This window comes from Biomphalaria glabrata, chromosome 14, assembly GCF_947242115.1.
Source record: "Biomphalaria glabrata chromosome 14, xgBioGlab47.1, whole genome shotgun sequence".
Lineage (NCBI taxonomy): Eukaryota > Metazoa > Mollusca > Gastropoda > Planorbidae > Biomphalaria > Biomphalaria glabrata.
This window is the reverse complement of record NC_074724.1, coordinates 11541109-11569033: the sequence shown is the minus strand read 5'-3', so window position 1 is coordinate 11569033 and position 27925 is coordinate 11541109. Positions and strand designations below refer to the sequence as shown.

The following is a 27925-nucleotide window of genomic DNA, read 5'->3' as shown; positions in this document are numbered from 1 at the left end:
AACCGAATGTAAAGTGATTTACTACTGACGTCCTACTAAACCCGTACATCTGTGTATAAACCAAAGATAATGTAAAGTGCTTTACCACTGACGTCCTACTAAACCTAATGTAATGTGAGTTATGCCACTTACGTCCTACTAAACCCGTACATCTGTGTATAAACCAAAGATAATGTAAAGTGATTTACAACTGACATTCTGCTAAACACGTACATCTGCGTATCTTTACGACTAAAACGTTGTTCAAATATCTCATCGGCCTGACGTCACATCCATGACGTAGAAATCCGATTATATTCCAGGCTATAAATTCGATTCCTTGCTTGCAGAACGTCAATATCTAAGATTGCATGATTGAGTTTTTCTCTACAGCCTACCAGTGTTTCTCATATGGTTATCACAGAAGTAGGCAGCAGTTTGTACTTCTTACTTGGATTAAATCCTAACAAAGTATGGTAAGGCAGTGTGTCTATGTTATGAAGTTTCAATTATTGAATACAGGATAAAGAAAACAAACGAACATAAAATTAAAATGCAATTTAACTTTGGCTAGAACAATATTGAAATGTGCGTCTTTTTTTTTGGGACCCTTCAACTTAAGAAAATATAAAGAAACTAGAACAGACATAAAATAGAGCCGTGAGATTTATAACAAACGAAAATTCACATTTAACTAGAGTAACATCATTTGTAAAATCACTTAATATGGAGACCCTTCAGGACAGAAGACTAAAATTTAATAATACAAAAACATTGAATCGTAGCCAGGACATCACCTGTAGATACAAAAAAAACACAACTTTACACAACCTAATAAAACACTCAGAAAGACAAAAAGTGCTCCTTCTCCCTATTGCCCTTAGAGCATGGAATGGGTTGCCTGAATCAGACAGGAAAACCAAAGCCTAAGTAAAGATTAAGTCTCAAATTAACATGCATGATTAGATTAACACATGGTGGGAACGAAGAGACTTTGAAGGAACGAGTATAATTTATAAGATAAGATTAAATAATCGCGTGCGGCCAGCCTTAATGAAGCTCATCTTGAATTACAGACGCCCCTTCAAAAGAGAAGGTCCAAAGATAAGACCTTGCTAAAGACAGGCGCAGAAAACAAAATGTAAATTTAAATAGTCCCCGGCGGACAATGGCTTTGTCTGCATTAGATGTGACAAAATATGTAGGTCGCGACAGGGTTTGCGAGGTTATGTGAAACATTGCACCCATTCTTAATTTCTGGAATCGAAGAATTTGCCATTGTTATTATTGCTACTTTACTTTTTAGTAGTTTAAAGTCTCTCTTCTCAAAGTTTATCGAGTGTTATCGAGTCAAATGTGAATATTCATTTTTTATAATATTCCGCATCCGTTTCTTTATATCATCTTGATGAGGCCAACACTAAGGGAGAGAATTTTAATTTTCGTCAAACCAAGGTTGAATAGCATTTTAGTTTGGTGTTGTGAACAACAATCTAATGTTTACAAAGTGTGTCATTAAAAATACTTTTTTTAAAAAAGGCATTACCTCTTTTATACACACTATAGAGCGATTGTTTTTCTCTTAATAACTAATAAAAGTAGATTTTTTTTTTAATTCCCCTCTTTCCCCCCCCCCCCCCCCCTAAAAAGAATCCTGGTTAAGCAGATAGTTAAATGTTTTGTTTTGTTTTACATGTTTCGGATGTTCCTTCAGAGTTGAAGATAATTACTTACTCCCTAGTCCAAACATCCCCGCAGGACGACGGGGGATGGGGGCGGGCAGGGTTTGAACCCGGGACCATTTATATATCCAAACGACAGTCCAGCGTGCAAACCGCAAGACCAGGCAGTAAATGTATAGATCTACTAGAATTTATTATATTACACTGATAGGCCTTTAGAGCTAGACTCTAGACATAACCCTAGATTATGTGCAAAATTTTCCTCAAATTTAATTGATCAAAAAATTGATCTTAAATTAAAAAAATACCCCCCCTTTTTTTTTTAAACAAAAAATCTTAAATTAATACTGTGAGCTGAACACGGAACGAAAACATCTAAAGATGTAAACCCATTTATTTTTTATAACCATTCCATTGAACTATATTTAAAAAGTTAAAGTAAAGTTCCCCTTTCAGATTTTGTGCTCTATAGGGCAGATGATGTAAAGGTCATCTGTTTCTGTGGCCCACGGTTAACCAGCGGCAAAGCGATGGAAGGGACACCAAAATGGGTCTTCAAGTATTGCTGCACCAGATATAATCTTCCCAAAATACTAAATGCTGCTTGTACCAGATATAATCTTCTCTAAATACTAAATGCTGCTTGTAAGGTGACAGTAAGATCATCGAAACAAACAAACCGCACTTGGACAACTGCTAGAGAAAAACATTTTTAAGAAAGCTTCAAAGATTTTAAACATAAAAAAAGCGAAATATTAAAAAAAAACTGTATTAAAAAAAGCATATCTAAGGAAAGAACTCCTCACTTACAACTATATGTCTTAATAATGTAGAAGCTTATTCCTTTGTTCGATATCAAACAAAATAATTAATTGCAACAAATAAATTGACTAATTGGTTTATTTATACTTGTTCCCTGTTTTGTTAGGTCCAATGAAAAGTTTTTTGAATTTCAACTTGATCCAGAGAATGGGTTTGTGAGAAATGTACGTGTTCAATTATTTAAGGGGACGCAATCCTACATATCTAGCCTTGCTGGGAATACTGAAAGATTAAATTCCCTTGTTGGTATCAAACAAAATAATTCATTACCAGTAATTAATTGACTAATTGGTTAATTTTTTAATTGATTCGTGCCTTGTCTATGCCAATGAATAATTGTGCAAAATTTCAGCTTGATTCGAGAATGGGTGCGGGAGAAATAACGTGTACAAACTTTTAATCAGACAGACAAAGGGAGTTGATAGAAGCTTTGTAACAACCCTCTTTAGGTCAAGAATTTCATATTTTATCACCAAAAAGAAGAAGCAAGACGTCGATTACTCTGGCACTGATTGGGTCGGGCTTCGATAAAGGGAAACAAAATTCATTGTATTGGCTTTAACAGTGTCCACTTAGAAATTTTTCTGCTGATGTGTCAGGTCTGAAGCAGTACTGCCCTCTGACATGTAATAAGGATCCTCTTATGCATCTTTAGGGCTTTGAGGCTGATTATGAGGTCACCTGTCATTATCCCTTCGGTTGATATAACAACTAAGTGCAATGACGTAGCTAGGAATTCGACATCATTTGGGGGCCGGGGGGTGGTCTTGAACTCTTTAGGGACCCCTGCATTTTGCGTAATATTTTTTATTTAATGTAAAAACAAAATTTGAACACTCATTTTGGGGGCCCGGGGGGATTTTCAATTTCTCCCCCCCCCCTCCCCCACCTAGCTACGCCCCTGACAGTGTGTATTGTTACTATAGATAGCTTCCATCGTCGCTTAAATCTCTAAGCTTAGATTTTCGTATTTACAGCCGTGGCATAATGACTCTGACTTGGCTAACTATGGATTCTTGATGCAAACACAAGTCTATTTGGTAAGTCAAACTACACAAGTCCTTTTTTTTTCTATCATAGATAAAACTATCTCTACTTAGCACCATGACAATATGATTTAACAAATGAGAGGAAATTAATTGAAACATGAATATATTGTATATCTGTGTTGTATAGTATTGTTACTTGTATGTGCTCCTATAGCAGACTAGTGAGCTCTTGTCCAAGCTATTTTGTGAACAGGTGGTGGAATGGGGTATCTGCAGCCATTAGACGCTTAGCAAAACCAACTCTAGTAGATAAAGACAACACATTGTCTCTTATGTGATGATTTCGTTTCTTTGTTTGCTTTATAGAAGAAAGATTAAAATCAGGGCCGGATTTAAGTATGCGGAGTCCCCGGAGAAGGATTTTAGTGGAGCCACTTTGAATTTTTAGAACGCTTGAATAAAGATCCGCTTATAAATAAAAATATTTATATCTAAAAGTATGCTACATTTTAGAAGAAAGAAATAAAGTTCTTGTAAATTTAATTTCACTTTCCATTTCACAAAATATTTAATATGTAGGCCTATATTTTTTTTCATTTTTGAAAAGTGTATTATCAGAGCATGCTACGAGAGTGCTCTTCTTAATCACAACATTTGCCACCCGTAAAATGCGAATTAAATATTAGACAAAAAAAACTTTAAAGTTTCTTGGCCGTCAAAATACAAATATTTTTTTTTATCTCTTTTGTGGAGGCCCCTTTCTTATGAAACCCCCGGGGCTGCAGTCCCGTCTGCCATCCTTAAATCCGGCCCTGACTAAAATAATATTATTTGTTATAGCACAAGCGTTGATATTCTTTGTGGTGTCTATTTTTTATGTTAATTTTTCTCACAGCTTCCTCCAACAATTGAATACATCCTTGTGAGAATAACACTGGTTGGCATTGGGTTGTCTGTGGTGGGCTCGTTACTGTCTGTGTTTCTAGTTTGCTATGTCCCGTAAGTAGATTGAACAATTATGTAAAAATAAGGTAATAAACTAATTTAGAAGTAGATCTCTGGCTAAACGTAATGAAGAATGTTACAACATATCCTTCACCTGTCGTGATATCTGTTGGGGTCTCATAAGGGATCTTCTGACCATTTCACACCATTCATCTGTGTTTGTTGTCTTTCTCAGAGGCTTCTCTATCCTAGGGTATTATCTGTCCAGCGTTTCTTTTGCCCGCCTCCTTTTTAAAACAATTCTATACAAGACGGCGATTTGGATTCCTTGTCTCTTTGAAGTATCACTTGAGTTTGTTTTACAATACTGTGAAAATCCTCGTGAGACTTCTCTCTATTGACTTTTCCATCTTCTTCATTTTTAATGTGTAAAAATATCTTCCTAGTTTTCTCTCCAACTCTTCTCAAATATAAAAATGTCTATATGATCAAAGGGAGTTGCGGTGGCTGAGAGGAATAGCGCTTGCCTTCTGAACCGGGGTTCGAATCCTTTTGAAGATTGAGATTTTCAATTTCGGTATCTTCGGCTGTCTCTGAGTCCACCCAGCTCTAATGGGTACCTGACATTAGTTGGGTGGGGAAAAGTAAAGGCGGTTGGTCGTTGTGCTGGCCACATGACACCCTCGTTATCCATAGGCCTCAGAAACAGATGACCTTTACATCATCTGCCTTATAGACCACAAGGTCTGAAAGGGGAACTTTACTTTATATGATCAAAAAATACACCAGTCTTATCTTTATGTCCAGGTCTATTTCGAGGCCGAGGTCTATTTCTATATTTGATTTTCCAAAACAAATGTGATGCATTTGGTTATGTTTCATTCTAACAATTTCATAACTGACGCATAGTTCCGAGATATTTAATACTTGCTAGTTAGTCGTTTCCGAATTGACATCATGACTTATAAGAACATTAAAATTGCCTTTAATCCAGTGACTTCTGAAAAACAAAACCCTTTATAGTTGTAAGTTGTAACTATTGGGAAAAGGGAAGTAGTATAATTTTCTCTAGGATTGTATTAAAGGACGTGGTATTAGTTGCGTGGAAATATCAAGAGAAAGCTGTAGATGAATCTGAGGCTTATACTAACATGAATCTTTTTAGAAGCGTTACATGTAGCAAGTGAAATGTTTGGAGCTCAATTGGACACAAAATAAAACAAGCAAACTAAAAAAAAAATACATTAAAAAACAGAGCTTGTCTAAGGGAAATAACTCCAAATCTACAGCCATACCCCCTCAATACTGTAAAAAAAATTATATGAAACAAAATTAATTAGTTACCAATATTAACTTAACTATTTGGTTTAGTTTTTTTTTTATTACTTCATGTTTTGGTACGAACAATAAATAGTAGTGCAAAGTTTAAACCTTATTTAAGAACGGGAATTGGAAAAATAATGTGTTCAAATTTTGTACCAGACAGACAAACAGACAGAATGAGTTTAGTATAAAAAAATAAACATTACCCTACACTATAGGCCCTATTAATGTAATATGTCAATAGTGTTTGTTTTTAGTAGGAATCACAATCCTTCGTGCAGATTTTGACTGACGAAATAGCTTTCTAAAATGTAAACTTTTGACTATGTCTTGACAAGTTGACTTTATATACGTAACATTACCTAACATTTAACTAATTTGTCTAAAGTTCACTAATAATGAGCCCTATACGATAATACACTTTAAAATAAGTAGGTCTCTTTTGTTATATTATTTATTTTTTGACGTTTCAGTATTCGAAGTGATGCCTTATTTTCTGTTTGCAACATGTGCATCGCCCTTATTGGCGCCCAGCTAGCGTTTGCAGGGGCGGAGAATGTTTTTCCCGAGAAGGTGGGTGATATGTTGTATGTATCTTTGTACACTTGAATAATATCTAAAATGAAAGAAGACTCCTATGTTTGTAAAACAAAGACTTTGAAATTGTATTCTGAAGTCAATCTAAAAAAAGTTTTTCACTTCATTTATTTCTTAACACGCTCTTCATTCTATTAATAGAATTACTATAACCGGAATTTAACATAATATTTAATAGAATAACACAAAATGCGCAATATTGGTCCTTTTATAAGACAGATGATTTTTTTTAGGGGGGGGGGATAATCGAGTTCCAAAAAAGTACGTGGTTATTGATTATGTCAGGATTTTTTTTTTTTTTGACTCCCCATGTTAGCCCTGAAATTTTTTTGATTATTAACTCTTTGTGAAGTTGAATAGTGTAGATAGCCCATTAGCTTATGAAACATGTTTGCCTGTAAAATTCCCTGGTCGTTAACTCCTTGTGTAGCTGAGGAGTGTAGATAGCCCATTAGCTCATGAAACATGTTAGTTAGTCGTTAACTCCTTGTGTAGTTGAGGAGTGTAGACGGCCCATTAGCTTATGAAACATGTTAGCCTGTAAAATGCCCTGGTCGTTAACTCCTTGTGTAGTTGAGGAGTGTAGACGGCCCATTAGCTTATGAAACATGTTAGCCTGTAAAATGCCCTGGTCGTTAACTCCTTGTGTAGTTGAGGAGTGTAGACGGCCCATTAGCTCATGAAACATGTTAGCCTGTAAAATGCCCTGGTCGTTAACTCCTTGTGTAGTTGAGGAGTGTAGACGGCCCATTAGCTCATGAAACATGTTAGCCTGTAAAATGCCCTGGTCGTTAACTCCTTGTATAGTTGAGGAGTGTAGATAGCCCATTAGCTCATGAAACATGTTAGCCTGTAAAATGCCCTGGTCGTTAACTCCTTGTATAGTTGAGGAGTGTAGACGGCCCATTAGCTCATGAAACATTAGCTCATGAAACTTTGTAACCATGAAAACGACCCTTTAAGTATGGAGGCTGAGTGGTTAATTGCAGGGATTCCAAACCGTGGGTCCCGGTTCGAATCCTGGTGAAGACTGGTATTTTTAATTTCGTGATATTTAGGACGCCTCTGAGCCCACCCAGCTCTAATGGGTACCTGACATTAGTTGTAGAAAAAGTAAAAGCGGTTGGTCGTTGTGCTGGCCACATAAAACTCTCGTTAACCGTGGGCCACAGAAACAGATGACCTTTACATCATCCGCCCTATAGACCACAAGGTCTGAAAGGGAACTTTACTTTACTAATCAAATGTTGGTGTGTTCTGATTGACAGATTATGTGCAAGGTTTCTACGGCGTCCCTTCACTATTTGTTTCTGGCAGTGCACACTTGGTCTCTGGCATTTTCAATACACATGCTTCTCAAGGTATTAGTACATTTCTTTTCAATCTAAGGTTTTTTATATTATTTATAACACTAGAATAAAAGGGGGATTTCATATTATTCCGTTCTTACTGGTAGTTAACAATTTTGTTTTATATCGACAAAGGAAATTAACTCTTCAGTATTCATAGATAAATGGCTAAATATTTGGGGCTTTGTCCCCTTAGATAATTAAATACGTTATTTATACCACGCCCATTCTCGATTTATTGTAGCAGGCGTTTCCGAGCTGTGCCTTTTGCAGATAAATCAAGCGGAGGTAACAGTCAAATAACGAAATCAAATAACACAGTCGAAAGGCCAACAATATGTTAGTCGACGCTGATAGCGAATGTCGAATAAAAGGTTTAATAATAACGAAGGGAACTGTCGAATGTGTTCAAGCTAAATGTCTACGTCCGTACAACTGCGTTTCTCTAGAGCCGTCAAAAGTCGTCTGTTTACATGTCGCTATTCTTCTTCAAATCCTGGTCTTGTTTTTACTAGTCGCGTCATTGTCTCAGTCAAAATATTCTCTTTCTATAAAACAAATAACTCATTCCTAATCGTGCCATAACATAAGTAAAAAAAACAACAACAAACAAATCAATAAAAAATTAATTAGTAAGTAATTATTGGTAATTAATTATCAAAACGGGAAAATAACCTCTACATTATTGAGAGATGTAGTTATAAATATGGAGTTCCTCCCCTTAGTTAAGCTTTTTTTTTTTTTAAAAGCTTGTTTAAAACAAATGCAGGCCAGAGCCCTCCGTGGGCTGTAGCGCCACTGGGATGGATGGATGGATGTTTAAAACAAATACAACTCTTTCGGAATGTATAATGTTTCCTCTGTCCTCTCTTTTTTTTTTTTTTTTTGCCCTTATGTTGTTCACTTCAAGGCAGCTTTTGTTAATGCATTTACCAATTCTCATTAATATTCAGTCTAGAGGCTTAGTCTAAAATACATAAAGAAAATCTATAGTGCTAAAAAGATGAAACTAGGTAGAGGACATGCACTAACCAGGAGAAATATTAATTGTATGAAGTCACACCCAGTGGCGTAGCTAGGGTGGGGGTAGGAGGGTTCCAAATGAGTGTCCGAAATTTGTTTTCACATTACATATTACGCCATTATCTCATGTCATGGTGTCGAATGTAAAAATGCAGGGGCCCTAAAGAGGTCAAGCCCCCTCCCCCGGCCCCCAAATCCCTAGCTACTGGACTCACCAATAGTGACAGAAAAAAAAAAAAAGGACAGATTACGTTGGGCAGGTCATCTTAAAAGGGTGTCAGAGAACAGAGAAGCGAAAATTGTATTCCGGCAAATACCAACAGGCAGTGTGGAGGCAGATCTTCTACAGCTTTGGGTTCGGGCATGGAGACAGAAGGCTCAGGAAAGATCTGAATAGAAAGATGTGCTGAAGCCCTCCATGAGCTCTGGGATGAGAGGTTTAATCTGCTTAAAGGTTTCATTAAAATTATTAAATAAATCACACTTGAATAAAACGAAATAACGTAGCATATAAGTCATAAGTGCCCCAATGGATTGATAAAAAAAAAGAAGAAAATTTCATTCGCTGAATAAAAAAATAGTATAAAAATCGTAATGAATAAACCTACAATTTATGTCTTTGTATGTTTTAGCTGTTCAGATTCCTTCACGGCAAAAGGACCAAGAGGAGGTTTATACTGGCCAGCGTTGGCTGGGTGGGGCCAATCATTGTGGTGGCTACCACTGCAGTCGTGGCTGGTGACGGCTATGGAGATGAAAGACTGTAAGTACAATCATGCCTTCTTATCTGTTGGACTCACAAAACTAGTAGCGGCTTTTCCCGACTCGGGTCGCTGCCTGGTCGTGCGGTTTGCGCACTAGACTGTCGTTCGGACTTATCGATGGTCCCAGGTTCAAACCCTTCCCGCTCCCATCCCCGTCCTCCTGCGGAAGGTTTGGACTAGGAAGTAATTATCTCCAACTCTGAAGGAACATCCGAAACATGTAAAACATTAGGTTTGTTAGGGAAAAAGAAAAAAGAGGCGTTTCGAGATTTATGTCCCTTTAAAAAAAATCAGCAGACAAGTTTATGTAAAAAGTGTTTACCCAATCTGCAACGTAGTCTATCTCGTACAAATAGAAATCATTATCAAAATGTTTTTGATTCGATATGGTAAGAGAATCATTGTTGCCATTAATGGACAAAAATATGTAGGTGTCCTAAATCTTGTGTGATCATCCTTTCTGTGATGGACCTCTTTCACCAATCGTAAATAAACAATTAGTCACGTGATAGCCATTGTGTATTGAAAAATTAGATCGTAATTTTTATAGAAGAGGTAGAGAATCACGTGGCTAAATGTTTGTTTACGATTGGTGAATGAAAATGTTAACACTCTTCTGTGAACTAAAAGTAAGAAAAAAATCACCGGCCTCTTTATCATTTAGTACTTTGCTAATCCAAGTGTACGTTTTTTTTTTTTTAGCTTACTACAATTGCTTTACGTTTATTTGATTTCAGATGTTGGCTGAGTGTGGATAATGGATCAGTGTGGGCTTTTGTCGGACCTGTTTGTTTCATTTGTTCGGTAATGGCTATTTTGCTTTATTAACTGCATAGGCCTAATTAAATTAAACATCTGCTGCCTTCACGAACATTGTAAAGGCTTCGGGAGACAAACCCTGAGGAAAAATTAAGGGCCGTTGACAGTGCTACACCGTGGCAGAACCGTGTAAGTCTCATCGCACTGGTGCCTAGTCTTGAGAAGACTATTCTCTGATAACACGGACACGGACAGCAGCAGTTCTTTGCAGAGTTACCCTGTCTCCAAACAGAGTTAGCGCGCCATGCGTACCAGTTTCTTTTTCACTCAAATGACCATTTTTTGGGGTGTAGTATCGCGCACTCGTAAAGCAGATGGTTAACCGTTTCGTCGTCTTGCTGGCAGTGTCTACAACGTGAATCGAAGTTAGATTTAAATTTAGCAAAAAAAGCTCCGATTGGATAGTGTCCCGTTGTGTACCTAGCAATTGTAACCTGTTCTTCCCTGTTTAACTGCCATCATTCGTCCGATTTAGAGGGTCCTTTTAAAGTTTTCCCAGACCTCCCTGCCTGTGCTTCCGTTTTCCCAATTTCGGTGCCACTTTTTTTTTCCTGCCATTTGTCTACAATTAACCGAGCCTGCTCAAAAGTCTGTGGCGCATTCACAGGGCCCAGTTTGGTGCTGAGCTTGGCTAGTAAGTCAGTCCTCACGTTACCTTCAATACCAATATGCCCCGGTATGTACTGTAATGTCGTCCGGATACTGTGTTTTTGCCAGTGGTTTCGGTAGTGTTCCAACAGAACTCTCGATGGCTTGTAGGCATGACAATGAGTCTGTAAATAGCACAATATGACTGGGTTGTGCAGATTTCTCGTTAAGTCGTTCTTCTATGTACTCTACTGCATTTTGAATTGCTACCATTTCTGCTACGTAATTTTATCATGCCAGAACACGGACCCAGAATCTCGTCGTTTTCAGTGGAGCCAGGGAATCGAACCACCACACCATACCCAGATGTTTTCTGACTTAGGTTCTCTCTCGTGGAACCATCTGTGAACACTTTAATGATATTGGCTGGGTACTGGGTACTAGTTTCCCTGGCCGTGCTTTGAAGGATAGCTTTTCTTCACTTCGGGGTCAATACTCAATCCTTGCCCTTACAGACCCAATGTAGAGAGCCCGCAAAACGTTTGCTTTGGCCCCCAACTTGGTCGTAGCTAATAGCTTTACCACTTTAAGGCTTTCAGACGCTTGTTCCTGCACTAGTCTTACATGATCGGATAAACCCATCTTAGGGTCCAGGGTGACTTCCAGATATTTAGGCTTGGCTTCCATCTTCAGAGTTGTAGGCTACCATCGATTGAGAGAGAAATAAGTCCTTTGTATATATCTTTGCCAAGAGTGAAGAGGGTCCAGATGTGTTTTAGCACAGTTTACTTCCATGTTCCACATCCGCGTGTAGCAAGAAACCGTGACTAGAGGTCACGTTGGAGTTCTGCAGCTAGAGCTACCCGATGGCGCCAAACTGTATCGGTACTTGCTGTTCCTTTGGACATATCAGATGCGTGGAGAGGAGGGAACTGCTGCGCTGCGCTGTGCGACTACTTTCCAATCATAGCCAATATCCTGGCTTTCATTTCATTTCTTTGAGGATACCATAATTGCTTTGTGGCAGGAGGCAGTAGAATTGTGCTTACTTTGTAAAGGGGAAAATCCAACTGTTTTGATTCTGGTATAGATCTATCAAATATTTTTAAAGACCAAATTTAACCAAAAATGTATAGAGAATGTCCGCAAAAGAGGATTAAATGTTTGGTATCTATTCTTTCCAGGTCAACTTGCTGGTTTTGTTTTTAGTCTTATTGGTACAGTACAGACATGACAGTAAAAAAGCGTTGCCTCCCATTACAAGGCTTGGGTATGGGTTTCATTTTTTTGTTTGTAGTCTTACAACGTATTCATATTGTGTGTTATAATATCTACCTACACTACCAACGGTATGACAATGATTTACAAACTTGCTCAGTCTTCTCTTGGGAAGGGGAAAGAAAATAAAGAGATCAGAAACAAAATGGGCGGATGACGATAACCACGAATCTGGTTCCCACAATTTAAATAGTCTACTAGCTGGTAAATTAAGAATGTTTTTAAACACACCAAAATGGCTGACATGGATCCTTGAGTCAAATAACCTACTCACTGAAGCCCAGGCTGGCTTTAGAAAAGGCAGATCAACAGAAGATCAAATTGCCTTCATCACACAAGAAATAGAAGACGGCTTTCAAGAAAAGAAACCAACAACAATTGTGTGGGTTGACTTAGAAAAAGCATTTGACAAAGTCTGGGAACAAGGTCTCTTGCTCAAGCTAATCCAGCATCACATATCCCACAGAATGTACAACTGGATAAAGGAATACCTAAATAATAGAAAAGCCTTAGTTTGCATGCAAGGACAAAGAAGCCACACAGTGGGTATAAAAAATGGTGTCCCCCAAGGAGGAGTCCTATCCCCAACACTTTTCCTAATATTCATAAACGATCTAAATCAAAACCTACCCAAAAAAGTTAAGAGCAGCATGTATGCAGATGACCTTGCCTTAATTAGCACAGAAGAATATGTAGGAACATCGAAATTTCGATTACAAGATGCTCTTGATAAACTCAATAATTGGTCCAAAGACTGGGGCATGTCCATTAACACAAAAAAGACAACATATACCATATTCTCACTGTCAACAAAACAACAAACAATAAAATTAACATTAGATAAGGAAGCTTTAGAAAAAAATGACAGCCCTACTTATCTTGGAGTCACCTATGACCCGAGACTAACCTGGAAAAACCAAATAGATAAAACACAGAGTAAAGGCATCCAGAGACTATCCCTCTTGAAAAAATTAGCTGGCACAGATTGGGGAGCAAATCACAACATCCTGAAAAAGACCTATACCAGTTATGTAAGACCTGTACTAGAATATGGTGCCACAGCATGGGGCTCAGCAGCCCAAACCAACCTTAGAAAAATAGACAAGGTTCAAAATATTGGTCTAAGGATAATGACAGGAGCAATCAAAACAACACCCATAAGAGCTATGGAGGAAACCGCTGCCCTGATCTCTCTGGATGAAAGAAGAGAAATAAAAATCCTTTCCCAATTCACAAAATTGGAAACCTTGGAGAGGCACCCACTCAGAACAAAAATCCACAAAACTGGCACAAAAAACCGTCTCAAAAGGACCAATTTCATACAGGAATCTCTAAACCTAAAAAAGAAACACCAACTTGAAAAATTACTCTGGAATCCTCGATACACTATAATGAATCTCCACCCTGGGACGAAAGCCCTCTTCCTATTATAAGGGACCATATTGAAAACATAAAAAGAAAATCTGATTACAGACCAACAGAGCTCAAGGAAATAGTGAACTGTTTTCTACATACCAATTACCCTAGCAATCAGTGGATCAGAGTTTACACGGATGGCTCATCCCATAAAGCCACCACAAATGGAGGAGCTGGAATACTTATCGAATGGCCAGATGGAGGAAAACTAGAAAAATCCTTTGCAACTGGAGAGCTCTCTGACAGTCACAGAGCAGAAAGGGAAGCACTAGCACTAGCTGCTACCATGCTAGCAAATCATCCAAGTTCCCCTCACAGTCAGATTGTCTTTCTAACAGACGCAAAAACAAACCTCCAAAGCCTGCAAAACTCTGATTCCCCTTATATTAAAAACCTCAGAACAGCACTCACAAAGTTCAACCACAACAGCAAAAAAACTGTTATTCAATGGATACCAGCTCACATACAACTAGCAGGAAATGAGAAGGCTGACACACTCGCCAAGAGTGGGAGAACAAACTCACAAGTAAACTCTGGACTCTATCCAGAAGAAATGAAGAAATTAATTGTAGATAAAATAAATGAGAAATGGACGAGCTCCCATCCAAATCACAAGAAAGATGATGCTTACTATAAGCTATCCCGACAAGACCAACGTCTAATCTTTCGACTCAGGACCGGACACAACAGAATGCGACAACACATGTTCCGGAAGCTCAAAATTGGAACCAGTGAAATCTGCCCATGTGGAGTATCACCAGAAAATGCCGACCACGTCCTCCAAAACTGCTCTCTCTACCAAGAGGCCCGTATAAGACATTGGCCCCAAATTACCCCAATAGAAAGAAAACTGTATGGAGAGCTCCCTGATTTGGAAACCACTGCGCAGTTCATCTCATGTATTGGTCTAGTCATATGAACACTCCAACATAACAATGAGAACGATGAAGAAGAAGAAGACACCAAAATGTGATACTACTGTGAGTGAAGTAGTTCATATTATAACAAGTTGACTACACTATAAAGCATCTAATCCAAGGTCATTGAATACACTATAAAGCATCTAATTCAAGGTCATTGACTACACTATAAAGCATCCAATCCAAGGTCATTGACTACACTATAAAGCATCTAATTCAAGGCCATTGACTACACTATAAAGCATCTAATTCAAGGCCACTGACTACACTATAAAGAATCTAATTCAAGCCCATTGACTACACCATAAAGCATATAGTACAAGGTCATTGACTGCACCATAAAGCATCTAATACAAGGTCATTGACTACACTGTAAAGCATCTAGTTCAAGGTCATTGACTACACTATAAAGCATCTAATTCAAGGTCAATGTTGGAAGCCAAAAGTCAAAGTTCAATCCAATGGAGGAAAAAATAATTGCGGACTTTCCGTCTACCTTTTACTTTCCTTCTCTTTTTCTCTCTTCCTTTCTTTCTTTTTTTTTTCTTTTTCTCTTTCTTTTTCTCTCCCCTCTTACCGTTCTACAGCTTAAAACATTCCACTATCATTTAAAACTCTTATTCAGTCTTAGCTTTGCCTGTTTGTCTTTGTAAGGAAACGATCTGCTATGTTATTTCACTCATAAGTAGCCTGAGGAATGTTTATTGAAATCTTAAGTGAACATTATATTAGATACAATTAGGATTTTTACTTTCAGGAATCTATTAACAACCATCATAACACAGCTTCCAGTCACCAATGTCACCTGGCTATTCGGTGTGGTTCCAGCAAAATTCGTTGCTTTTCAATATTTGTTTGTCATGCTAAATGCTTCACAGGTAAGTCAATTAAAAAAAAAAAACAACTAATGTAGCCATTTTCAGATATTGCATTGTTTCGGGCAGATGATGTAAATCTCATCTGCTTCTATGGCCAACATTTAACGAGGGTGTCATGTGGCCCATCACCAGGACAACTGCCTTTGCTTTCTCCAATCATTGTCAGATACACTTGACTCAGGAGTGTTTTAAAAATCAAGAAACTGAAAAGCCCAGATTTGAGATTTAAACCAGAGAACCCTAGGTTTGGAAGCCAAGTGCTTTACCACTCAGCCACCAAGTCAATAAGTAGATTATGAAAATAACAAGCTGATTATGAAAATGACAAGCTGATTATGAAAATAACAAGCTTATTATGAAAATAACAAGCTGATTTCCAAATGTTTCACCCTTAAATGAGACATAAAAGGTTTGTAATAATAATAATTTAATGTATACAGCACTTTTAAAAAACATATTACGTTGGCTGAAGATGCTTTAAGAACATCATAGACATTAAATAAAAGACTTACTAAAAAAACTGAGTTTAAAAAGACAGTCTTATCTAAAAAAAAAAAAAAAAAGGTTTTGAACAGGTAAGTGTTTAAATTTCTTTCCAATTCTAGAGATTTCAAAATTGACAGCAAAAAAGAAATTGGCTTAGCTAAGGATCACATCAGCTAATTAAAAAAAATGTTTTACAACACTGGTAAACTTTTCATTAAAACTGTGTGAAAATTATGCTTACTCTGCAAAATGTATAGCTTGAACATTTGAATCTTAGAAGATAACATTTCCCATTTCTGCATGCTCAGCAGAAATATTTTTCTTATTACCAACCTACTGGTATCCAACACATGTATAGCTCAGACTAACTACAGCATCCAAATTTGGGGAAATCAAAAGTAATTTCCTTTTTTTTTTCCCCAGGGCATGATTATTTTCACATGTCACATGATGTGCAGTAGCCAGATAAGAAATCTCCTGAAGACACGTTTCCATGGAGTTCCGCCACCAGATGGAGCCAAAAATGAAGAGCTTACCAAGAGTGATTCCACTGGCAACACACAGTCACTTGAAATGGATATAGTGGGGGCAGAGGGGCTACGGGCTATTGCTATGTCCAAGAAGAGAGATTCATAACTCACTAAAACTCTTATAGAAAAATAGTAGCCTTCTCTTATTAGACTGTATTCATTCAAACCTAAAGATTTTACATAGTTTAACAAAAATAAAGCCATCAAAAAAAAAAAAAGGAATAAAAGAATGTTTTTTGAAATATTTTCATACCACAGGATTTGCAATCAGCATCTTAAGTGGCACTTTAAAATAATTTTTCAAAATGGAAGTAAAATCATTATTTTCACGTTTAGTTAACATATTTTCAGAGTAAAAAGAATATTTTTAATGTAATGTTAATTATACTTTAAAAGTATGATGGTTAAAAGAAGAAAAAAGATTTAATTGCACAATTTCATTAATTTTAAGAGGGAAATTGGCATTGTATATATCCTATGAGGCAGTAAGGTGATGTGTCAAAATCAAGATCATGGTAGTAAGGTTGCATGTCCGAAACAAAGGTCACTGTAGAAAGGTGGTTGTCCAGAAAATAGGTCAAAGAAAAATCGTGCGCAATATGAGTGAAAGAACGTTTTTAAAAATCCAACAACAATGGGATTTACTCAATATGGCAATCTGTTCTTTTATGTAAAAGTTTACTCAGATTTGTAATTTACAAATAAGAGAAAGATTCAATCTCATCTTCTTCAGATTAGCAATGCTTTTATTTGAAGGAACATCATCACAAGTCATTCCAAATTAATGACAGTAACTATAATAAATGTCTTGCTCAGAAATGAGCATAATTTATCTGTATTTATTTGTTTTTAAAGTTTTTAACCTGATATTTAATATGTTCGTACAAATGTATGATTGTGAACAATAAACAAGTGAAAGATATAGACAGTATTATAGATTACATATATTTATATTATGGCACAAATGATTTAGTTTCATTTCTGGTATTCTATATAATTTAAGTTGAAATCAGTTTTAAAAAACAATTTAACAATACCATTAAGAATATTCATTGAAAGAAATAATAGTTAAAAAAATATATTTATATGTGTTGGTTAAAGCTATCTGCAGTATAGTCAAATATCTAAAGAGAAATCCTTTACAGTAAAGATTTCTCCACCCCCCATGACAAATAAAATTAAAAAGTAAATAAACATTATTTTAATGATATAAAGAAATTGTGAAATCTTATTACATGTAATCTAAGAAAAGCATATTCCAGTCAGCATACTTTATATAGTTTTAGACAGAGAAAATTATTATTAAAAAATTTGAATAAAATTTAGTTGTTTAGCCAAAATATTATTATTTTTTTTTTACTTTTTAGCTTGAGTTAAAAAACAACAACATTTAAACAGGGTAATAAAAATATTTTATAAATAAAATTTTTAATGGGATAGCATTTTTGTTACTGCCAGCAGCATAAAAATGTCTAAGGTCAACACTGATTGGAACTTAAAAAACACTTAAAATGAGGTAGGCCTACATATAATATACAAAATATTTTTTACTAAAACATTCTTTGAAAATAGGAATGTGAGCAATGTAATCCACAAGGTAAGCAACTCATCTTGTCAAGGATCTATAATTAGTATTTCAAAATATTTTTAAAAATATGAACCAAATTGAATGATTGCATCACTTGTATCACAGCTGTAGCATATATAGATAACAATTTGATTTGAAAATACAAGAAACATGTTTTCTAACAATTTGACTTTGTCATTCCACATACATGAAATGTTTCTCACTTATGATATTCAAACACAATATTGAGGCATGGATAAAAGCAAGGTTGTCATTGCCGGAAGTGGTAATGGATGTAAGCATTCCACTACCTATAAAATGCTTCCTAATGGCATGCATCTCAAATAGCCTCTGACAACCAGTCCAACTCCTGGCCTTCATGTGTGGCTCAGATATCAAGTCCGGTGGAACTGTTCTCACTAACAGGAGAAGGGGCAAAGGCGAGTAACTGGCGCCTTAACCAGTGAGCTTCAGGCAGGAGGGGCTCGTTAGCCATGGCTGGCTACCCACCTAGGACAAGGAAAACTGAATTCAAACCTCTGTTGCCTTGCAGCTATACCCAATCATGGGAAAGGCTTCGGGAGTCAACCCTGAGGAAAAATCAGGAGCTGGCAACCCTAAGGCAGTTTGCAGCACCCAGTGCTACACTCTGGCAGAACCTGCGACGCTGCTGACCCCAAACTGTATCGGCACTGCCGTTCCTTTGGATATATCAGCTACGTGGAGAGGGGGGAACTGATGTGTGGGCGACATTGTTCCGACCACAGCTAACGCCCAGGCATTCATCTCATTTCCATGAGATGAACCATAGTCGCTTCGCAACTGAAGGAGGCCATATCATAAAAGCAAATACAGTATTCAAGAATGTTAAAAGCCATCCCCTCCCCCTGCAATTGTTTTTTACAAAGAGAAAGTTTTTACACCCATAGCAAAATTAATTTGAATTTGAGACTTATTTTATACTAAAAAAAACTCAGAAAGGATATAATATGGCTGCTGTGATAATGGCTAGAAGACTTTGGACTTAAGATCTTTGCAGTGACAGTCTTGAATGAACACAAGACATAACACAACATACCTAATGACATTAAATTTTATAACAAGGAAGAAAAATACAAATTAATTATCAATGTTATGATAAATGTTGCACATAATGAAAAAATTAAATTGTTTAACACAGTGGATCTACATAGAATTAAGCAAAAAATTTACATGTAAATTATGACATAAATAGGCCTACTTCAAAAGTAAAATAATCATTGTGTCAATTACTGATGAAAGAATTAAGTAGCAACATTTGAAAAAAAAAATATTATTGAACTCCGGGCTTGACTATCATAACAGCATTAAAATTATATCATCTTTTTCCATTTGCATCACAAAATGTCTGATGTGTAATATACGTTTAAAGCTCTTTTTGCAATGCAGTGCCAAAAACATGGCATTTTAAATTGGAATATTTATTTATAGGCAGGAACAATATCAGTCTTTTTTTATCTTACACCAAAGCTGAGCTTTTACCATTTTGATTACAGGATCATTGTTCTATAGAAAAAGATTTATATAGAATGTTTTATAACTGCAATGAATCGTTCTACAACTTTTTCCCATATAAACCTTGTGTGTGCATTTTATATTGTGGAGTACTGGTGCCATATTGGTGGGCACCAGCTGTAAACGTCCTGTTGTGTTGAAATGAAGATCTGCTGAATTTAGGATCTAAATCCCTTCCTGAAATAAATGCTTCATCTTCTGTAAAGTCTGCAAAAAGATCTGGCTGTTCTCTGAAAATAAAAAAAAAAATATTTGAATTAACAGTATAGAATGTTAGCTTGCTAAAAAGATTGTTATACAATTATTTTTTTTAACTGGAAAAGGAATGTGGGATTCCTATGTATTTCCTTTAACAAAATTTAGTCTTGTATAATTATAGCATACCATTCAAAGAAATTTTTTTCATCTAATTATGAATTCAATATTATTTTGCAGATTTGAAGTAGATTGCCTCCCTTACACTAAGATCATTACGCAAAAGTAGTTAACAATTTTTATTAACATAAAAAAACAACATACCTCATATAGGGCATACTGTTACCAGGTACAAAGAAATCTTCTTGTCTATGCTCTAAAAAATTACATTAAATATTGATTTTACTTTTGTCTGTAAAATTAGTAGCTAGTTGTTAAAATAAAGTATTTCACTAACATTTACATTACATTTAGCGGTTTTACTTTTTGCGTATTGAAATGAAGGATTAAAATTCTCTAAATATTATAATAATTGTTGGTAGGCCTAATCTTGTTTCTAAATAAATAGGTTTCCACTAATTCTTTAAAACATTGATTTTAATATAATTACCTCTACTAAGTCCAGGCTTAAGTCTGTTACTGGCATACTGTGAAAAAAAAAATGAATTGTATTTTTTCATTTGAAAGGTATATATTCATATTTATTTTTAAAAAAAACATCATAAAAGAAAACATTCATTTTAAAAATGGCAATCATCTTGGCTGTAAAAGAAAACCTTTATACAGTCATCCCATACCTCTTTCATTCTCTCTCTCACAGCTCCAGTGTCTTGAGTTTTTTTCTTGCCAAAAGCTTCGTACAGTAACTCACTTTCACTGATTCTTTTATTTTGACTATCTTTCTCTAATGAGCTTCTTCTACTCATGGGGATGCCATATTTCTGAACGTATTCTTTACACCAAGGTATGTGTTTGCTGGCACTCGTGTAATTGAATTGACGTTCACAGTAAGGACATTTGATCAGACCTAAAGTATTGATTGGGAAACAATTTAGATTTATCAACAGTAAAATAAGTGTTTGTTTGACTGTTTAGCTATTTCTATTCAATATTCAATATATATATATAAAATAAATGCATCTAAATTTTTATGATACATTTGAGTATTTCTGTATTTGTTGATAAAGCACATGGAAAAAAAGACTCAAGGAAATACTAAAAGTATAAAAATATATACAATGAGAAGAATAAACAGGTAGTTGAAGTAACAAAATTTTTTCACTGGTATGGAGAGTAAAATCATGTTTAGCTGTGGAGAGAGCTGTCAGAAAAGTGAAGTAGACAGCCCTAGTTGATCAAGAATATTTATAAACAATAAATGCCAGAGAAAAAAATTATTAATAAAAGTGAAAATGACCCTACGCTTGTAGTAAAAGTGAAATTAGGGTTAGCAGACGTCTAAAGGTCATGTCCTCCTTTTTGGGGTAGTGTCCTCCATTAGCCTAAAGTATGAAAATATCCAGCTTTTCATCCTTCTTTATTGCAATGGCAAAAAAATAGATGGTACCCTTTGAAGAATTCCAGTACTGTTGCTAGATTTTTCTAAATACATTAAAAGACACTACATTTGATGATATATTTTCATGCATACAGTACCTAGAGAGGTAATAATGTTAAGGATGTTAATTGCTTGACCAGTACTGCAATTTAAAATTATTTGCAGGACACAAAGATAAGTTTTTTGTTAACCTTCTTCATGAACAGTGCTGTGTGTATATACAAAGCTGTTCTAATGAAACTCGTTTTTCAGGGCTTCTCAAACTGTGTGAATTTTTCCTTTGCATTCTCGGGTATAATGCCAACATTGAGAAAGTATTTTCAAAAGTGGACAAAAGAGAAAAATAAACTGTCTTGACTCTGTGAGAGCTCCAATAGTAGGTTGGCTTGAATGATGAAAAGTAAGTTCTTCTGAGCAATATGATATCTAATAAAGTTTCATTACATTTGGTGACTTAAAATTACTATATGTTTAATCAAAGAAAAATATGTCCAGTTTTTAAGTTTACTTTCTCTTTTTTTTTTCCTCCATTGTAAAGCTCTGTCCTACTTTTTGTTCTGCTATGGGTATGTAGGTGTCTGGTAAGTGAAATAGGTCTTTTCATTTTACAAAAGTAGTCTGAATGATTATCTTGTTTAAATAAACATGTTTTAAGACCAAGGAAATAGATGGCATAATTTTAACATATTTAAAAGGATTTGTAAAATCTAAGGTACACATTTAATTTAGATATTTATTTAGTCTACATTTAACCTTCATTTTTGTTGTCATGACTAGCCAAGTGCTCTCTGTAAAGAGATTTGTCCCTTCTTATTTGATCTCTCAATTCATCCTGCTGCTGTTGCCAGACTGGTTTCCAGGAGTATATAGGCTTACTGATTGTAGTAATGTAGTCTAGGTCTGCATCAGCTTCATCTTCAGATTCTTCATCTGCACTCAGGCCAAACTTTCCACACTTTTCTTCATGCTGACTCTATTAAAATAGCCATAAAAATGTATGCAGAAAAAAAAATATATTGTAATATTTCTTCATTTTAAACTTTTAATTTCTGTTTGAATGAAAAATAATACATACAATAAGTCTGGAAATACTTGGTAATAATAAGCTAGACACAAAGATAAAGGCACATTCCTTGCTCCATAAGCTAGGACAAATTTGTACAAATACTCCTTCTCTCCTTCTTCCCTAGTGATATTAAAGCATGGAATGGGTTGCCTGAGTCAGCCAGGAAAACCAGTGACTTGGCAGAGTTTAATTCATTGATTAACATGCATGACTAAATTGACCTAGGTACCCATGTCGGAAGTAATCATCTTTTTTAAAGTAACATTTGTATTTTTTAAGAAATATAAGGAACTAGCTTTGATTAGTACAATATGCATAGAGGCTTATCTAGATAGCATACATGTATATGTACTTAGTGCCGAGCTAAAACTGACAATGTACTTTTGAATAAAAAGTTTTTTTTAAACAAGTTAACAGAATTACTATATTTTACTAGTTTTAATAGAAAAGCTGAATATTGAATATTAGTATCTCAGTAAAAATATTATCACAATAATTTTTTAAAAGCCACTTTGTATAATTTAACTTTTTTATAAGTGTGATGAGTTTTCGTAACAACAATTTTTACGAACAGAATAAATATTGTTATCATTTTTTTAACCAAATTGTTTGTACTAGTTAATCATTAGTTAAGAGTTATGGCTATAGGAATTTAGGCCTACTTACCAATTTTCCTCTGGTAAAAGCCTGATTACACCATGGACAAGAGAGTTTTTCTTCATATTCATCTGTAAAATTTAATAATTTTGAAATAATTTGTTCTTTAAATACAGCTTTTAGAGATTAAAAATGTCTAAATCTGAACAATTATTAGAACTTAAGTTGGCCTATTTAAAAGCTATTAGAATTTGAACACATTTATTTACAGTGTGCCGGCCTTCACAATAATATTTTATTCAAGTGTTCTTCTCTAGGTAAAAGGGTTGATGATGAATAATAGTTGTAACCATGTATGTATAACAGAATTTTTTAATCTACATGGATTTTGTGTGTTTTTTTTTTTATTAACAGTGAAATCCTAAATCACACAATTTTAATACCCAATGAGACATTTTCTGGTAATGGTAATCTGATACTAGTGATCTCCAACCTTAAAAGATAAAATTCTAATTCTCAAAAAGTTGGAAACTACTGGGGCATATTATAGTAGGCTCATTTATTTTTCTGTGGTCAGGATTACACCAGAATATTCTAGATGCCATTAAAATCATGAAGGTGAGGAGCTTCCAAATAAGAGGATGAGAAGATTAAAGAATCACTTTGACCAATAGTGACCCTATGAGCTTTAATAAAAACCTGCTGTTTAAAAGCAATGGAGTTTCAAGAAGATTAAAACTGTGTATAGGGCAATGCTATATTTATAAGTACAAAACATATGTGCAGGCTAATTCAATAAGAATTTTGTTTTTAAAACTTATGTAAGCTATTGTTTTAGATTGGTATTTCTAAGCCACATGTGTTGTTTTTTTTAAAGAAGAAATGAACTTGTTTTTAATTAAATAAGAATATTAAGCAAATTATAATTTTAACCTTGATTCTTATGCCTTGGAGTAAACAAATATTCTTCATCTAAACCTGTTGGTGAACCTCTTTCAGGTGCAACATGCCTAGGTTTAGGCTTTTTTTTCTTCTTGGTGTTCCTTGAACTGCCTGTGAGACCTCCAGAGACTAAAAATCATAAATACTAGAAAATTTTATTCCGCAATTATTTCTAATTAAAATTTTTTTTAAAAACGTTTATTTGTATTGATTTTTCAATTGTATGTAATGACTAAAGCCAAAAATTGTTTTTAATGATAAAAAGAATGATTTCAAAAAGCAATTTTTGTTTTTTATTGCTTTAATTATGGGACCCTTAAATGCCAGAAATTCTTCATAATTTTAATCAGAAATAAAAACTGTCTTGTTATAAATTTTATTTGTTAAATATATTGTAAATGTATATGGAAAAAAAAACAGTGAAGAAAATAGTTTTTGTTAAAAAATGTTAAGCATTTTCTTTTATAAATAAGTATATCTAATTTGCCTTTTAATCTTCGTGCAAGTTAATTTATAAACTATTTAGTTTCAGTTATAAAAAATTTAACTGTACTTTTTTTTTTTATTGCATTAAAGTGGTAACAGAATGTAAAAAATAAGAATATGATAAAAGGAAAGGATTTCTTTTGCATTAAAAAGATTGTCAGAGAAAAAAATCTGTTTACAAATAAATTTTAAGCCATGCAACAAACTACCTGAAAATCCTCTAGGATTTCGTAAATCTCCAAACAGATCATCAAACAAGTTTTCTGTTTCTGACACTGGACTTGGTGTCCTATAAGCTTTAAAGTCTGTAAATTTAAAATTGTAATTGCTGTTCTCACCAGATCCAGTTTGTGATTTCTCATTGGCAGCATTTGGCTTGGTCTTTTGACTTCTATAATTCTTTGTGAATGTCTCAGACCAAGAAGCAGCATTGGCTTTCTTGGTTTTTGACTGTGAAGAGCTTTCTGGTGGATGTGATGCAGTTTGTTTGAAAGTACTTGCTGGTTGTGCTTGTTTTTCCTGTGACTGAGTATTTGAGCGCTGAAGATCTCTCTCAAGTATCTCACGCCTGTCTTTACTCGACAAATATTCATAAGCAGCTGCAATCTCCTGAAATTTTTCCTTTGCTCCTGGATTACTATTTTTATCAGGATGCCACTTTTTAGCTAAAGTCCTGTATGCCTTTTTAATTTGGTTTTCATCTGCTCCAATGCTTATTTCTAAAATCTCAAAATAATTCTTAGGAGCCATGTCACTTGTAGAATATCTTTCTTCAAATAAAATGTACCTAAATTGAGTAAAATATAGATCCATAATAATTTAATGTAGATGTAATATAATAAACATAGCTAAAAATACTATTCTTAGCTTAATATTAACTAGTCATAAATAAAAACTATATTCTTCGCTAGTAGTCTCTGTACTCTTATATGGTTGTGAAAGTTGGACACTGATTGTTGAGGCTGAAAGAAGAATCCAAACCTTTGAGAGTAAATGCTACAGAAAAATGCTGGGTATCAGATACCAGGAAAAGAAGACAAATGAGTTTGTACTTTTACAAGTTAACATTCTAACTGGTATAAATAAAATGCTTAGGCAATATTGTAATATTTCTTCATATTGTAAAAACCATAAAGACACTCCAATTTATTGTTAGTTTATTGCATGGTTTTATGCTGTTTTGTAGTACTGTCAGGAGGTTGCTGATGTAAGCTAACATCAATAGTGTACAATTTCATTAATTTTTGCTGCAAGAGTTGTGCCTATAATTATTTCAGACTGTTACTTTAATTTAAATGTAATACATTACAATAGCCTTGAAATTGTGTTAAAAAGCCATGGTAAAAAATACTCATATCAAGGACAAATGAATATTGTCTGAGCAAAGAAATTTTTCAGCTTTATTTTTTTAATCATCATCTGAGATCTGCTGGAGACTTAAGGCAGGCAGTAATTTCATTTTCCTATTAAATTAGCTGCTAATACATTTCCATTTTCCTCTCTATCGCTGAATTTTTGGTTTAAAACGGTTATTTCATTACAGGAACTGTCAAATAAATCATCATGAATATTTTACAAAAGAATTTAAAAAAAAATCATTTTGTCTTTATCACCATGCATTTTGTATGATGTTTGAATCATCTACAGTGCCATATTTCTTCAATATGAGATTTTGAAAGTGAATTTGCTGAAATATTTTCAAGATATATTGACTTTAAGTTTTATGCATAGACTTTAGCAAGAGGAAAATAATAAAACAACAGTAACAACCATGCTGAAAAAGTTCATTCTCAGCTGAGGTTCAAAGCAAGAAAATTATTGATGACATCTGCCTGATCTGGTGAAGACTGCAATGAAAAGAAGTTTACAAATGTTTAACTCAAAGAATAATTTTTTACTTAAATTTTGGGACTATTTGTTAATCTATTTTAATATGTTTACATCTAGGCTTATACTTACCTGATGGACCTTTTTACAGTTACTTCATTCTCAGGAAAGAAATGACTTTGATCTAAAACTTGCTATAAATTCCTTGCTTTTTGCTTTCATTTCATTCAGAAACCAAGCTTATCCATATTAAAGAAGGTTCTTTGCTAATAGATATAAATTTATATGAATCTAATCACTTTCATCTTATTAATTTAATGTTTCTGCAAATCAAAATAGACATACATTAAATTTGTATATTCTTTGTGAAATATAAGTAGGCCCTACAATGATACTTTCTTACTTTTTTTATATAACAACGAATAAATCTAAATATTAATAAGCCAGTGTCTAAATCTAACAGGAGCACAGGACAATTTTTTTTAGATTTATCTATAATAAAATCTAATAGAATAGGTAGGCCTATAATATTTTATATTATAATATATAAATGCTACACTCAGGAGTGCATGGAGACAGACTGTGCAATGCGTGCTGGGACGATCCTCGCTGAGATAAAAAGAAACGAATCTGCCTAAATCAAGAGGGAAAAAAGAAAGCTGCCCTGTCAGCTAGCCCTGAATCAGATGCATATTATACGCATGCACGAATAGTGGCAAAGTCTGCCACTCTAGAATTGGCTTGATTAGCCACACCAGATTCTGCCCCGTCTCAAGATGAAACCAAAACTAGTGACTCATCTGGGCACATCCATTGCCTTCCAAGACAAAAGGAGCCATAATAAATGTTACAATACTTAATACTACAATGACTGTTTTAGTATTTACTTTTATTCTATAAGTAAACTAGATTAATTAACTATACTTACGAGTTACGTAAACTATGCTTAGTGTATCTATAAAGGCTATAGGTGCCTAGTAAAGTGACTGTTTAATGTTATATATAATCCCTAGATTCTAGTATAAGGAATAACAATTACAATAAGTAATAAGTCAATACAACAAGACCAAGGCAAGTTCAAAGTAATGAAAGTTGAATAAGATTGATAAGAAAGGAACCATCGCCTCGGCCTCGGCGGCATCCGCCTTGATTTGTCCTCGCTTTGTTTCCATTTTCATACTTTCTTTTTTAATTTGACTTGTGCAGTCAATTCATATTGCCACCTATTTATGTTTATTAACACTGCGACAAAAATACTTCGTTAAGTATACTATCAAGATCTATTGTTTTTAACTGTTTAATAAACAGTTACAGCAGTTAACTTAAATTGCTTACATTAGTTACGGCGGCCATTAGGGTAAATAATTCAAACTCTATGGCTGGTACTGCTACTTTGATTTCAGCATTTTGATGATTTTAGAGAGACTAAATTTGTTGCTGTTGATTTGAGTTTTCATTGTCAGGGAAATGGCGTTCTTCTTTGATAAAAAGATTCGTTGATAAATTTATGTAAAATCATTAAAAATGGTTTAAATTTAAGTTGTTTACTCTTTAAAAGTAAGTAACGCTTGCAATTTTAAATAATGATTAAGCCTAGGTATAATTTTAAATTTAGTCTAGATCTAGATACAATCTGAATCTCAGACTTCCTCAGGAGTCGGACTCAGAGAGTCAGTCAGAGACTGAAACTCTTCTCATCACTCTCAAGTCTCACTGACTCTCAACAACTCTCACTCTGTCGAACT

General features: G+C 34.7%; 3 protein-coding genes across 5 annotated transcripts in view; 2 read left to right on the top strand and 1 right to left on the bottom strand.

Moving 5' to 3' along the window:
- Positions 1 to 348: 348 nt before the first annotated feature.
- On the top strand, positions 349 to 17226 carry LOC106058333 (adhesion G-protein coupled receptor D1-like). Its single transcript, XM_056011495.1, has 10 exons — positions 349 to 455; positions 3461 to 3523; positions 4368 to 4471; positions 6214 to 6313; positions 7606 to 7698; positions 9342 to 9472; positions 10211 to 10277; positions 12065 to 12150; positions 15252 to 15372; positions 16282 to 17226. Exons 1-10 carry the CDS (start codon positions 453 to 455, stop codon positions 16492 to 16494), a joined length of 981 nt encoding a protein of 326 aa, XP_055867470.1. The 5' UTR covers positions 349 to 452; the 3' UTR covers positions 16495 to 17226.
- Positions 17227 to 17446: 220 nt separating this feature from the next.
- Positions 17447 to 27642, bottom strand: LOC106058332 (zinc finger C2HC domain-containing protein T03G11.3-like). Of its 3 annotated transcripts, none has more exons than XM_056011492.1 (11): positions 27516 to 27642; positions 26313 to 26446; positions 26124 to 26200; positions 24563 to 25140; positions 23859 to 23996; positions 22995 to 23056; positions 22016 to 22235; positions 20502 to 20731; positions 20315 to 20351; positions 20029 to 20080; positions 17447 to 19739 (listed from the first exon to the last, which is right to left on the bottom strand). In XM_056011492.1, exons 4-11 carry the CDS (start codon positions 25101 to 25103, stop codon positions 19550 to 19552), a joined length of 1470 nt encoding a protein of 489 aa, XP_055867467.1. In that variant the 5' UTR covers positions 25104 to 25140; positions 26124 to 26200; positions 26313 to 26446; positions 27516 to 27642; the 3' UTR covers positions 17447 to 19549. The 3 variants fall into 3 exon arrangements, with proteins under 3 accessions (XP_055867467.1, XP_055867469.1, XP_055867468.1); XM_056011494.1 differs by having other exon boundaries at positions 23859 to 23978; XM_056011493.1 differs by lacking the exon at positions 26124 to 26200.
- Positions 27602 to 27925, top strand: part of LOC106058318 (serine-rich adhesin for platelets-like) — a 100055-nt gene continuing 99731 nt past the window's right edge. The window contains exon 1 of the mRNA XM_056011487.1: positions 27602 to 27737. The gene's annotated coding sequence lies outside the window, so the exon portion shown is untranslated. The remainder of the gene's footprint in view (positions 27738 to 27925) is intronic.

Excerpts from the sequence above, each read along its gene's own strand:
- LOC106058333 (XM_056011495.1), top strand. Across the intron at positions 6,314-7,605 it reads AGAATGTTTTTCCCGAGAAG|ATTATGTGCAAGGTTTCTAC; the intron begins GTGGGTGATATG and ends TCTGATTGACAG. Across the intron at positions 12,151-15,251 it reads CCTCCCATTACAAGGCTTGG|GAATCTATTAACAACCATCA; the intron begins GTATGGGTTTCA and ends TTTTACTTTCAG.
- LOC106058332 (XM_056011492.1), bottom strand. The coding sequence starts at position 25,103 with ATGGCTCCTAAGAATTATTTTGAGATTTTAGAAATAAGCATTGGAGCA. Across the intron at positions 23,057-23,858 it reads TCCAAGGCATAAGAATCAAG|ATGAATATGAAGAAAAACTC; the intron begins GTTAAAATTATA and ends TAAATTTTACAG. Across the intron at positions 22,236-22,994 it reads CTTTTACCAGAGGAAAATTG|AGTCAGCATGAAGAAAAGTG; the intron begins GTAAGTAGGCCT and ends CTATTTTAATAG.